Below are 14818 nucleotides of genomic sequence, written 5' to 3' on the forward strand. Positions count from 1 at the left end.
AAGTCTGAACTGTGATACAGAAAGTCCCTTTTAAAAAAATTTAGCCTTTAGCAGAAACAAGTTTTTCACACATTTCAATTTTTATAAAATGCATGAGGACTTGGAAACCTGTTTGAAAACAATCATTACCTTTGAATTTCACCATTTGGAATATTTGTTAATTTATTTTTTGAAAGAAGTCTCTGATGCTCACCAAGGCTACATTTATTTGATGGAAAACACTGTAAAAATAGTAATAATGGGAAATATTATTACAATATTTAAAAGAACTACTTTCTATTGTAACATATTTTACAATGCAATTTATTCCTGTGATGTAAAGCTGAATATCTAGCAGCCATTACTGCAGTCTTCATTGTCAAAAGATCATTCAAGTTTAAAAAATTCTAATTATTCCAAACTTTTGGGAAAGAATAAAAAATGTGTATGTGAAAAAAAAAATGTTTAGTGGCGCAAAAAAATTATACACTTCACATTCAAGACTCTCATACTCAAGTCAAGGATGGTAAAATCAAGAGTGAATTCAAATAATCACATGGTGCTTAATAGCTCAAACCAATTTTCATGAAACTAAACAAATAAAATAAATAAACAGATCAGTGAATACACAAAGAGTTCTAGAAGGTGTGAGGTATGTGATGAGTTTATTCTCTTAGCTTAAAGAACCGACCCATAGCAATGTCTTGCATGCAGTTTAACTCACAGACTACAAGCATGATGTATATAAAGCGAATGATTTATGTTTTATGCTATTTTGATATTCATCTCGTTTAAATTCATAATATACCTATAATTAATTTTCTCAATACATCAAATCACATTCACATGGAGCAGTTACACTTACGACTGTGTTTATGTGGAACATATGAGTCTCTGACATGAAACGAAATGTAATGATAACATTCATAACTATAAAAATGTAAACAAATACACACTATCCCATCAGTCTTCAATCATCGTAAAGACGCAAGTCAAACAACCTGTTGGCTAACATTAATAACAGAAATATAGAGAATTACAATCTTCACAGGTGAAATATGCAGTAAACGAAAGTGGTGCAATTATATTCCTCAATGTTATTTATAAAAAAACAAAAACAAATGATTAATACAAATAAAAACGGCCACATTTCACAATAACATTTTAGCTTGAAGATAATCAAAATGATTATATTTCCCATATAACTTCAGCATAATTTTGTATTTTAGCGTTTTACTTAAACCGTTCACATTTCCTATATAGATTATAATCCATAATTTCTGCATTATAGAAATTCTATAACAGATTGCATATTCCTACAAAATATTTACACATATGAAGAACCATTTTTGAGAGAAATCTTTAAAAATGCAAAGAAGATGTTAATGCTGAAAGATGAAGTTTTGTCTTAAGACACATTCTAGAACACCAAATCTGTGTTCATATACAAAAATCGATTTGCTACTACTGATGCATCCCGCTACGATGCAGAAGTGAAGATGATGGGAACAGATCTCTAAACGCATCACTAATGGAATAGTTCACCCAAAAATGAAAATTTGCTGAAAATTTTGCATTACATCACTTGCTTACCAATGGATGCTCTGCAGTGAATGGGTGCCGTCAGAATGAGAGTCCAAACAGCTGATAAAAACATCACATCACAATACATACCAATGAAAAAACAAACTCATCTACATCTCAGATGGTTTGAGGGTAAATACATTTTCAGCAAATTTTCATTTTTTTTTTCATTTTCAAGTGCAATATCAGTGAGGCAGCTACAGGAAAGGCTGAAATCAGACAGGTTTCACAGTTCAAGATGTGACGTAAGTCTTGAGGTTTTAAGGAAAGAGTTTGCTGCAAGCTCTCGAGTAGGGAAGGCACGTGTGCGAATGGCTTTCTAGCATGTTGAAGAGAGACCTGAGAGGCACAGAGCCATTCTGAAATACTGAATGGGAAACTTGTATGACTACAGGTGAGCTGTCATGCAACTATAATTACACATATATTGATGACAACCGAATGCAACAGTGGTGCGCAGCAGTCAATAGAAGAAGAAAAAACATACATCAACTCTGTCTCAAGTAACATAGGAAAAAGCAACTTCACAACAAAAATAAACATGAGAAAAAGTACAAATCTCTCAACAAACACAAACTGTTGATGAATAACTTACATTTAGAAAGGAAGTGTGTCATTCCTGCAGCAACAGAAGCACCAAACATTCCTGCTCAATTTTAGTGGGAATCGCAATAATTCCTGACGTCTCGACAATAACATCACAAGAACACGCACACTCCCATATCCTTCACTAGTGATTGATGGAGAAAGATGCTTTTTGCTCCCATAATGGTGTAGTTACAGCATCCATCATCAGGGACAAACTAGTAAAGTTAACTAGACAAACTTTGAACCACTCACAACCAATTTCCTCTTTTTCGCAGCAGACGGGACTACTGTTTTCTAGCAAATAGGGCCTGGTGATATATTAAATTTATACAGTATATGTGGATTTGGAGCCGTTTCTTACTAACATTATTTATTATTCATGTAGTAAACAGTTGTGCTACTCAATTTTTTTGTTGAAACCATGATACATTGTTTTTCCGGATTATTTGATTAATAGAAACAACAGAACAGAACAGAATTTAGGTGCAATAGAACATTTTCTAACATTATAACTTGCACCTTTATGACCACTTTTTTCATCAATTTGTTGGTGTCCTTGTTGAATTATTAGTTTAAAAGGAGAGAAATTGTTTTAGTAGTTGTTTTGCCTTTAAGGTTCAGTTGCCGCTAGTGGCACAAAAATCACACACTTCATCTCTTAATGCATGACACTGGATGCAGTTCGGACACACAAATATGCTGAACAACACACAAAGAAAACGCTTCAGATTCAACACTTAGACAAGACAATGACATTTGATCCATCGCCATTTTCGCCAGTGAGTGAAACAGGTTAGGCTTCACTGCCCAAGTCATGTAAATCACAGCTCCAGAATAGGCACAAAGTTCAAGTATGCTCAGGCAGCATGGCATAAACATCCACATCAATCAGACAAGGCCACCTGACCCTGACAAATAACTTGAAGTAAAAGTTGTAAACAATTCTTCGTAATGCTACTCTAAACTCCGTTACTTTTGTCTTCCACTTCCTTCTCATTTTTGTCCTTCTCGTATTTGTTGGTGGCGTTCTGCGACAGGCTAGGAGAGGACATGGCGGGCGTTGCGTCAGAGTCTTCTGAAGCGCTGCTATCATTGCACTTATCATTGTCAACAGACTCTTTACTCAGGACCTTCCCGTTTTGCTGCTTGGTCTCTCTGCAGACATTACGGACGTTCTTCATACTATGTCGGACCAAGTGCTTCCTAAAGGCTCTCTGGATGATTGCAGCAGACGTATCTTCATGCTTCCTACGCAGTGTTGTGGTGATGGGCTCGTAAGAGGACTTTGAAGGGTTGGAGGCCATGAATCGTTCTTCCATTTGTCTGCGAAGGATGTCCATCTCGCCGCCTTCTCCAAGAACCCGTTTGGTGAAAGCAAACAAGATGTCCAGGCAGTGGATGCGTTCGCCACTCACCATCGGCAGATCCATGGAGATCAGCTGCAGTCGGTTGGGTTCGGGTATTCGCAGAGGCGGATCCAGAGAATTGGCGAAGTCCGACAACTTGTCGTACTCCATGAACTGTGTGGCGTTCGGGTCAAACTTCTCCCATACCTCGTAAAACCTATCGAAGTCATCTTCGCTCAAAGGCTCGGCGCTCTCCTCGGTGGCCACGCTGAAGTTCTCCAGGATGACGGCGATGTACATGTTCACCACGATCAGGAAGCATATGATGATATAGCTGACGAAGAAGAAAATCCCGATGGATGGGTTCCCGCAGTCGCCTATAACCTTGCTGCCAGGGAAGGTTTTATTGGGGTTGCAGTCGGGATATTCGCTATTTAACATGGGCGCCAGAAGGCCATCCCAGCCTCCCGAGGTGGTGATCTGAAACAAACACAGCATGCTGTTGCCAAAGGTCTCGAAGTTGAACATGTCGTCGATTCCGGACGATTTTTTGACATAGGCAAAGTTGGACATGCCGAAGATGGCGTAGATGAACATGACAAGGAAGAGAAGAAGTCCGATGTTGAAAAGGGCAGGAAGTGACATCATCAGCGCAAACAGAAGGGTCCGTATTCCCTTGGCGCCTCGGATAAGACGTAGCACGCGGCCGATCCGGGCGAGGCGAATGACGCGAAACAAGGTGGGCGAGACAAAGTACTTCTTAATGACTTCTGCCAGGAACATGCCTGCAATGACAAGAGTTGAAAACAAATGTTGAAACAGGAGTATATAGTGATTTTTGTGATCAAAATTACTGATTTTGTTGTGGTAATTTCTGATTTTTGTTGTTAAAAAATGTCTAGATGACTTAAAATCTGAAGTCGTTCAACCCCTGGTAGCAAGTTACAAACAATATAACTATAAAGCATGATGATTTTAAGATAATATAAATATCAACATAGTGATTTTCTGTAAAGTTGCTTTTAAAACAATGTGCATCCATCGTGACAAGCCTTTTATAAATGAATTTGACTTGACAGTAGTTATACATGGAAGTAAATAAATAAAATGCTAAAGGTTTGTTTATTTTGTCTTACCAAATTCTAAAAATTAACTTTTAAACAAGATTATTGGTTATTACTTTTATTATTAAGAAATAAGAACTAAGGAGCAAGTCCCAAACCATATGCAGAGATACAAGTGAAAAAAGAGTGCTTTAAGTTTTTCGGTTACAGTAGGTTTAGCATTCAGGTACAAAGCAAATGTAAAATAAGAATTTAATCTATGAATTAAATATACTGATCCTTAAAGTTATTCAGTCAACTAAAGTTTAACCTACAAAGCCTATTCAGTCAAGAGCAGTGACTGATTTTCTTTTTTCTTATGTTGTTTGATTATGATTAAGAGCATCAGGTTTATTAGGCAGCAGGTTTATTAGGCTGCTGTCACTTTAAGACCTAATGCATGGATCTAATATATTGACATGCATTGACTTTTCTACCAACTATTTATGCTCACAAAACATAACAGGTAACATAAATTAACATAAATTTGACCATTCAAACGTGACCACAGGTATTTCGTGTTATCGCACATAATTCTTGTTAACATCAAGTGTTCATGCTTCTTCATCTCACTAATGTCAATAACTAAGAAGTACTTTATCACTTTTTGTGATTATTTTGCAGTTAAATGTTTGCTGGTTATGAGAAAATAAGATATTTTGTTGATTTTGAGTTGATCATGCAGTTGCGAAAAACTGGAGGGACTGATAAATCAATTGCTTAGTAATGAGTCAATTCCTCGTCATGCTGCAGATCTTACCAACTATAGACAGGATGACCACGATGAAGTCGAATACGTTCCAGCCGACCGTGAAGAAGTACTGCCGTAGCGCGATCATCTTTAGCACACATTCGCTGGTAAAGACCGCAATAAAGGCAACATTGATATAGTACAGCACATTGCTCATTTCCTGGGACTGATCGTCTGTCTCCACCATCATAGTGACCATGTTGAGCCAGATAAGGACCATAATGACAATGTCAAAGGCCTGTCTGGTTACGAGGTCAAAGATGAATCCTTGAATCTTGTTCTGAAATAAATGAGAAGGTAAGAGACATTGGGTTTGTAAGAAGATATTTACTGTAAGAAAAGATGGGTTAAAGGGATAGTTCACCCAAAAGTTATTTCAACTCCTTTTTGTTTTATATCTTCTGTGAACAGAATTTTAAGCAGCATGTTTGAGCTTCTGTATTCCATACAACAAAAGATCTTAAAAGAGCAGTCTATACATAGAGAACAATCACCATGCACTTTAGTTGTATGTTAAAAGAGCAGCTTGGACATTCTTCCTTATATTGCATTTCATAGAAATAAAGAACAGTTCTAGCATGACATGATGATAAGAATGTAAGCTTTTTTCTTTTTTTTTAAGGAATGCTTACTTTTGGCCTTGGAATTGGTTTTTGAGGTTTCTTTGAGCCGAGCTTCTTCATAGCATTGTAGTATTTCTTCTGCTCTTCTGTCATGAAAATATCCTGACCCCCGAAGTAAAGACAGCATACAGAAAGATCATTTTGGGATGAAAATCAAGGGCGGCCTCAATTTTATCATCCAAAATATGCATGTAAAGGAGAGCCATCTTTTGTAGAGCATCTTTTGAGTGCACACACTTTGAATAAATTATTTTTTCGATGTTGTAAATAAAACAAAGACTGCTAGAGCAAGTTTTTACAAGAAAACACTATTTCAGTCTTTCTAATTCATGATTTCATGTTTGATTCAATGTGTTAGTTAATATTTCTTTGTAATTATTTGTAACATTTACTAGATCATTTCAACGTTTTTTTTATTTTATTTGTTTGTTAAAAAACAACTACAACAACAACAAAAAACATCCTAAGCCATTTTAAATCAGAAACCAAGATGGCTTTGATGTCAAGCTTATAGTATGTATATATATATATATATACTTATCTTTTTCTTCTGCTGATTGAAGTTGTCAATGATGACGCCAATGAAGAGATTTAATGTGAAAAAAGCTCCAAGGATGATGAAGATGACAAAATAGAGGTACATATACAGATTCACCTCATACTCTGGCTGCTCTTCTACCTGCTGAAATGGAGATGAAGGGCAACATGCATCAGTATGGTTCCATTATAAGAATGATGTATCATATTTTTGAATTAAAGCAATTATAAAATGACAATCAGAAAATACTTACTTTGCGAGAGTCTACCGCTGCATACATAATGGGCATCCAACCTTTAAAAGTGGCTTGACAATATGAAGAAAAATTAACATTATACTTTTCAATTTATTTTTAGGACCGTTAATATTATTGCACTTTGAAATTATTTCCATCAAGTCAAGTCACCTTAATTTATATAGCACTTTATACAATACAGATTGTGTCAAAGCAGCTTTATACTGTTAAACAGGAAAATAATAAAACACTCAAGTTTTATCAATGACAAATAATCTTTTGCTGTAATTAAATAAAAACAATATAAACATAATTTATATTGTCAAAGCATTTAAACATCCTGGTAGAATTTGATGTACTGTCTTTCATTTTAAAATCATAGCGTAAATAATAATATAAATCATATATTATTGTTGTTAATAATAAACACTACTAGTAGCAGTAATAATGGGAATTACAAAAAGAAACAAAAAATAAATAAATAAAAACTCTAAAATAAAACATACAATACAGATGCATTACAGTAATTAGACAGACAGATGATAGCTAGATTATTCATTTTCTATGTTCTACTACATAAAAAAAAAAAAAAAAAAAAAAAAAACTATAATAACCAGATGTTTAGGGCAACCTTACCACTTGTAGCAGGGCCAGGTATCCATTTCCTACATTGTCAAAGTTGATTTTCACATTTCTCCAGCGGAGTTCTTTGGGGTATAGTTCACATATCGTTTTGTTACTGATAACTGTGGTAGACATGCGCTTGTCTGAAGTGATGTTTACACATTCAGAAAACTTTCCGGCGAAGAAGTTGACACCCACAATGCTAAAAATGAGCCAGAAGATGAGGCACACCAGCAGGACGTTCATGATGGAGGGGATGGCACAATTACATCGATATTCTCACAACACAACAACATGCAAGATTCAAAACAATTACAAAAACAATACAATAAACTGTAACTTTTTAACCATTTCTCCCAGCTCTATAATAGGCCTGATACACTTGTAAAACAAAGTGCATCCGGGTTTCATTCTGTTGACTCAGTTTTGGTAAAGGGAGAAAAACACATGAGTGTAATTTGAAACTGCCCAGTGCATAATGTTTAGCAGTAACAATGGCAGGAGGACACATCATTACTGGCAATGACAATAACGAACAAGAGGAGAAGCTGGTAAAGATGAAAGAGGCATGGAGAGGAAAAGTTATCGGTACACGTTGATTTGTGCACTCACTAATTTGGTCTGTTTTGCAGTTTGGATGATTGTGCCAAGTTCAGAATTGAAGAATCAGCTGAATTTGAATTCAATTGGCACCAGAGTATGTTGATTTACAGTTTGAACTGGAATGACAGCAAGACGAGGGTGCAATTTAAGGAAATAATATATATATATACACGTGTGTGTGTGTGTGTGTGTGTGTGTGTGTGTGTGTGTGTGTGTGTGTAATATTAAAATAAAAACTATTTTTTATATATTTAAATTTGTATCATTTATAAATAAATATTTAACATCTTGTGTACTACAATTCAAATTCAGCAACCAAAATGCAACTTAAATGCCTCTCAATTCAATTCTGAATGACGCACAACCATGACAACCTTGGCATGAAAAAGCATGACCTTTAGGAAGTATGGTGAAGCCACAGTATTAACGTTTACTGTAAATGAACAAACACAAAATGAAATGAAAACACATGTTAAAGGTCCTCAGCAGCAATGGCACACCCGGATGCACGGTGCATTTCTAGACAATACAAACTGAGGAGAGATCAGTGATTGCCACGTGAGGGGAAGTCATCACAACATTACATTTGTGTGGAGAACGTATGCAAGCGTTTGCTCAATAACAGCACCATCGACCCCCTGAGGTTATTACATAAAGCGGCACGTCAATGCTCCCTACCATTGCTAGCAATTCACAGCCTGTAATTGTTAAGTATAACACCACAAATGATGACCGGACACAGGATTATATCAGTTGAATTTCAATGCTTTCAAGTATTCGGAAGATGAGAATTAACAACATTAACTAAGAACAAAATAAACCTGAACCCCATTTTCTATGCACATTTTACATGTGAACATCAAACATCTATTGGGATGTTGTGTAACAGCAACCTTAGCTCAGTACCAAATTTACCTGAACCTAGACAAATCCACCTTTTTATTTGCATTGTCTAAAATCAGGCACTTGAAGTCAGTCTTGTTAAGTGATCAGGTTTATCAGGGACTCATGCACATTTAGCTGGGACAGTGAGAGGACGAGACAGAGGAAAAAGCCATAGTCATGATCTACTGTACAACAGGCACACATTTCTCTCTATGCTCTTAAAGTCAACATGAAATCAATTTCAACCCCATTTGCTTTCTTAATGCATGTTTATGGCCTTATTGTGAATGATAATGTGCACATTACACTAAAGTTGCATTTCCCAAACATTTCTGTCAGCTGAACCACTTTGATCTTAAATATTTATTGAAGAACTGTATACCTGAGATTTTGGGTTAATTTCTCAAAAATGCAACACATTCACATGTTTATGGTTTTCTGGTGTCAGTGACATGCAGGGTAAACATCAAATATTTCATCTTTTTACTTTTTCACTTCCATTGTTTTTAAAGGGATAGTTCACCTAAAACTGAAATTCTGTCATTTACTCAGCCTCAAGTTGCTGTACGAGTTTTTTCTTCTGTTGTACACAAAAGAAGACATTTTGAAGCATGTTGCTATCCAAACAGTTAGCCACTGATTTCCATAATATATATATATGTTTTTTTTTTTTTCCCAGACTATGGAAGTCAATGGCTACTGGCAACTGTTTGGTTTCCAACATTCTTTAAAATATCTTCTTTTACATTCCTCAGAAGAAATAAATTCATACAGGTTTTGAGCAACTTAAGGGTGAGTATTTTAATTTTTGCATGAACTATTCCTTTAATTATTCATTTTAATTTTATAATTAAACATTAAAATGAAAAAATTATAAATCTAACACTACACTTTTATAAATAATTAATTATTAGCAAATCAACAACTCACAACAAAAAAAAAAAAATTTTTAAAATACATTAAATCAAAGTAATAATTAACTCCCTCTCTGAAACATTTATTTTCAGATTACATAAAATCCTCTTAATTTTCAACGCCAAAGATTCAACCATGTGACTCAGTATTAACACCCACTTTTTATGATCCAATCAGTTTCTGATAGATAAAACCAAGCCCCGCAATATATAATTTCCCCTCACTGCATGCACTATATGTCAGTTTCATGTTGACTTTAATAAGCTGATCTGCTCAGAGGACTTCATTCACATCTCCAGCCAGAAAGAAACACAAAAATACTGAAAGGGGCTTTTCATACTGCAATAAACCTTGGGTTAACATCTTAAGTCTTTGCAAACTGCATTTTAATTCTGCTTTTATATCAGTTTCATCAAAGTTAAATTTTTCAAGGAGAACTTGCAACCTAAACTAGACAGCACAACAGACAACCAATCATGAAGAAGTGAAGCAAATCTCAATACCCAGCCCTTACAAAAAAGCACAGCGTTAACCCAGAGTTTACAATGGCACAGTGTGAAACCTCAAAACCTGACCAACCAGGGTTAAATGTTAACCAAGATAACCCCCGGATTAACCCACAATGAGACTGGACTGACAATTTCAAGTGTGAAAAGCCCATAAGAATACCAAAGGCAACTAAATGGTACATTTTCAATGAATTCAGGTCAGTTAGCCTTTCTTTGACCGATTAAAGTGCTTTATATATGCAAGTTCTCTATAAATAAATAATTTATATATATAATTTCATCATACATGTAAATTTAATTTAAAAATAATTATTTATACATGTAAATAAATAAGTAGTTGACATCAAGAGATTTTACCCTCATTCCCTCAAAGCGCGAGAGAGCTCGGAGCGGTCGGAAGGCTCTCAGCGTTCGGAGACTTTTGATGGCGCTCAAATCTGAATATTCCATGGCGTTGGCTACCAGGCTGATCAGAGAGACCTACACACATAAACAGAGCTAATTAGGAGAAAAGCAGGCTCGAAACCCTTCCTTCCTGCTCCAATCTCAGATTGTCTGCGGGTTCTCATGGGAAAATGGCCTTTCAAATGTACAAATGTCCAGTTTACTCACTCAACTGTTATCAAACTGTAGAAACTCGCACAGTCTCAAGTGCCCACATGCATAACACACACAAAAGCAAACATTTCCAGTAAGTCATTCTCAGTTCACTGATGCTCTCTTGGTTATGGTGCTTTTATGAGTTGATGTGCACCTGCTGTCTGTGTTGTTTTAGCTCCCTGTTCACTAAAGGATTCATGCAAATCACGCTGCAAACTTCTGAGCTAAATGCAACCTGCATGGCAGGTTAGAGCAATATTTGCACCAGCCAAATAGTACTGCGTTATTTAACTGCCAAGAATTACAACTGGAATATTACTGACTAAAAAAAATTAAATATATATTTTTTTTAAAAAAGGGAAAACTTCTTTTATTTTAGCTAGTTGTCAAGGCAAAATTTCCCATTTTATTAAACTTTTTTTTTTATTTTACATTTTATTTTTATAAAAAATAATACAAATATTGTTTATATTAATAAAACTTGAATAAAAATTTAACAAAAACATAAAAAGTAATTCAAAATAAAGAATTTTTTTTTTTGGTAACACAGTTGTGATTGTAAATGTACATACACCTTGCAGAATCCACAAAATGTTAATAATTAAAAAAATATATATAAAAAATAAGAGGGCATTTTTTTAAGCACCTTGACTCTTTATGTATCGTGTTTCTTTCTTGAGAATCAGTGAGTGTTTGCACCTTTTGTAAGAGTCCCACAAATGTTCTTAACGTAAAATATCTTATAGACACTGCTGGAAAGGGTTCAAATATGCAGAAGATCCTGGAAAACCAAAAGACATGCAAGACCTGGAGGATTTTTCTGAAGAACAGTGGTCAAGAGTAACTGCTCAGAACAAATAAGTGACGACTATCACAAATGATACAAACAGTCGTGGACTGTTTAGAAAGAAATCAAGCAAATTGGAACTTTTTATAAATTCAGCTGTTATTTTGTCCTGTGGACTATATGTAAACATCTGTATGTTAAATACTTTATTCAGGGCAGCATGAAAAAAAAAAAGTTTTATTATCCCTCCTATTTTTGTAAAAATGACTAACATTTTGCAGATTCTGCAGGGTATATGTGCAACATATAGTTTGACACTATATTTAATCAAAAGTTGAACCTACATCAACAATAATAAAATCCAGCCAGCACCAGAGATTGGTGAAGTATTTGGCAAAACCATATGCGACCCATTTTAGCAGCATCTCAAGAATGAAGATGTAGGTGAAAACTTTGTCAGCAAATTCCAGTACGGTCTTTACAGTTTTCCTTTTTTCCAGATAAATGTCCTCAAATGCCTGAAAAACATTTGAGATGTAAAGATATAAAGGATTAGAATTAGACCCGTATGGACTGCAACCAATCCATCCAAGAAAAATATTGATTATAAATGGCCATAAAATTTAAAACAGGTAATAAAAATCAACAATATTTGTATGTTCCAAGTATTATTCTGAATATGTTGATGTCAAACTCTATTGAAAGTGAGTCAAGGATTTACCTCATTGAGTGACACATGCACAAATAAAAACACACATGCATTTCCCTCACCAGAGCACCACTGCTAAGCAGAATCATGAAGATGATGAAGCTCTCAAACCAGCTGTGCTCCACTATGTTATAGCAGGTCTGTCTCAGCAGCCACCATTTTTTCCACATGCCCTTTTCAACATCCACCTGGCAGCACGAGAACTTTTGGACACACCCTAAAAAACAAAATGAAAAATCAGAACAGATTCCATCACTTTCTCACCAATGGATCTTCTGCAGTGAATGGGTGCCGTCAGAATGGGAGTCCAAACAGCTGATAAAAACATCACCATAATCCACAAGTAATCCACACCACTCCAGTCCATCAACTAACATCTTGTGAATCAAAAAATAGCTTACTGCTAAAGAGTCCTCTATCCATAATATTGAATTCTCCAATAAAAAAAAGTTGTCTGGAGAAAATATGCACAGATCAAGCATTGTTTACAAGTTCTGATCAAATAAGTTCGTGGATTTTGATGTGAAAGGACAACAGGAAATTTACTTTTTCACTGAAGAAAGCATTATTATGGACTCATATTTTAGCCAGAAGCAATGGTGTAAAGTTAAAACATTCTAATGATGGATTTTATTTATTTATTTATATATTTTTTACAAGCATGCAGCTTTTGGCTTCACCAGATGTTAACTGATGGACTGGAGTGGTGGGGATTACTTGTGGATTATTGTGATGTTTTTATCAGCTGTTTGGACTCTCATTCTGACGGCACCCATTCACTGCAGAGCATCCACTGGTGAGCAAGTGATGGAAAGCTACATTTGTCCAAATCTGTTCTGATCTACATCTCAGATGGCCTGAGGCTGAGTAAAATTTCAGCAAAGTTTCAATTTATTTTATTTTTCATGTTCATGTTAAACTCTACTGAAAGTCTTCTCTTTGCTGAGTGAAACATTGACAAATAAAACAACACATGCATTTCCCTTCACACATACTAAACACTAAAAAACTTTCAAACCCATTTTAAACAACATTAAATATCACACTAATACCAACTAACACTACTGAAATATTTTGAAAAAAAAAGAAAGACAAATAATACATTTTATGGTCTTATTACAGTGAACAAACTATTAGCAGCATCACCTGGTGTGAAACAGGCATCTGGATCTGTAGATTCCTCAAGTTCAAGGTCCAAAGCATCTTCTCCATCTTTACCGAAGGTTCTGAGGTCCACCGTGCTGCCCTCTGAAGAGCTGGGAGCCACGTAAGAAAGATTCTGCAAGAGCAGCACAGACACATCATCACGTGTTACCATGGCAATGCCTGCACATCGCCGATGAAATGATACACGTGCACATGGTTTCTGAAGTCAGGCGTTTCAGCTGAGTCACTGTGCAAAGGCTAAGATGTAAGGCTTGCTTGGTGTGATGTTTCGGATGTTTAAAACCTTTCATCTAGTATATAATATACAGTAGTTCATATGCATTTCCAAACAATTATACACCATTAACTACATCAATAAGCTCTGAGATGAATCATAGCATAAAATAATACACATTTAAATATAATTGTGAAATTTACTGTACAAACATCACAGTGACTTCTACAGAAGTACAAACAATCAATTCATAGCAGCTCATAGCAAGCGTGTCCTGAATGGTTCATATGTTTATACAGTAAATTTTGTCTCTCATTAATGCATATGCTCAAGCCCTTGCCCCTTTAATCGCCGACTCTAAAGTGCCCTTTCGGTCCACGATTTCTGACAGTAGGTACATAGTGAAGTTTGCTAAGCAAAAAACATCAGTTTGATTTTCAGATAATGCAGCTTGTGGAATGATGCAAGCATGCTATGATGAAATTAATACGCAACCAAGACGTCTGGATGGCTCAAGTCCTTGTTTGGCCCCAGACCTTTTCTGTCTAATGACATTTCAACAATAATGCCATTGGTTTGGATATCTAGTATCTTTTAGTAAAATGCATGGAATTCCCAGATAATGATGATTTGTTTGGCTAATTAGTGTTATGCATTTGGCAGACGTTTTTCTCCAATGTGATTTACATTGCATTGTAAGTATGCAATTTATCAACTCATGCATTCTGTGGGAATCGAACCCATGACTTTGGCATTGTTCACTCAATGCTACTGTTTACTGTACTTGTAAAGTTGCTTTCAGACAAAATCTTCAATTAATCCACTTATGTCAAACACTCTGGGATTCTTTATTACGCTTGTCCAATTAACTTTATGCTCAATGAGAACCATTTCTCGACAGTCAGTTGCATAGAGCTGTGTATGTATTTGCAGAGAGGCCTGAAATCTACTGTAATTGTGATGATTGAAATAGGACGCTAACACCATTATCTATGACTGAAGAGGAATAATAATGATATTAGTGGTATGGCAGGATTTGAAATGCTCAAACAATCCAT

General features: G+C 35.5%; 1 protein-coding gene across 1 annotated transcript in view; it reads right to left on the reverse strand.

The window, feature by feature from the left end:
• Positions 1 to 1647: 1647 nt before the first annotated feature.
• The window catches only part of LOC109045464 (sodium channel protein type 1 subunit alpha-like), a 50914-nt gene continuing 37743 nt past the window's right edge, over positions 1648 to 14818 (reverse strand). Inside the window, exons 18-28 of the mRNA XM_042764460.1 lie at positions 13526 to 13658; positions 12442 to 12596; positions 12015 to 12188; positions 10641 to 10763; positions 7889 to 7919; positions 7384 to 7649; positions 6766 to 6819; positions 6516 to 6656; positions 5984 to 6088; positions 5361 to 5631; positions 1648 to 4282 (exon numbers count right to left, since the gene is read on the reverse strand). Of these exons, the coding sequence (XP_042620394.1) occupies positions 3111 to 4282; positions 5361 to 5631; positions 5984 to 6088; positions 6516 to 6656; positions 6766 to 6819; positions 7384 to 7649; positions 7889 to 7919; positions 10641 to 10763; positions 12015 to 12188; positions 12442 to 12596; positions 13526 to 13658 (2625 nt within the window). The 3' untranslated portion in view covers positions 1648 to 3110. The remainder of the gene's footprint in view (positions 4283 to 5360; positions 5632 to 5983; positions 6089 to 6515; positions 6657 to 6765; positions 6820 to 7383; positions 7650 to 7888; positions 7920 to 10640; positions 10764 to 12014; positions 12189 to 12441; positions 12597 to 13525; positions 13659 to 14818) is intronic.

Source organism: Cyprinus carpio, chromosome A9 (genome assembly GCF_018340385.1).
Source record: "Cyprinus carpio isolate SPL01 chromosome A9, ASM1834038v1, whole genome shotgun sequence".
NCBI lineage: Eukaryota > Metazoa > Chordata > Actinopteri > Cypriniformes > Cyprinidae > Cyprinus > Cyprinus carpio.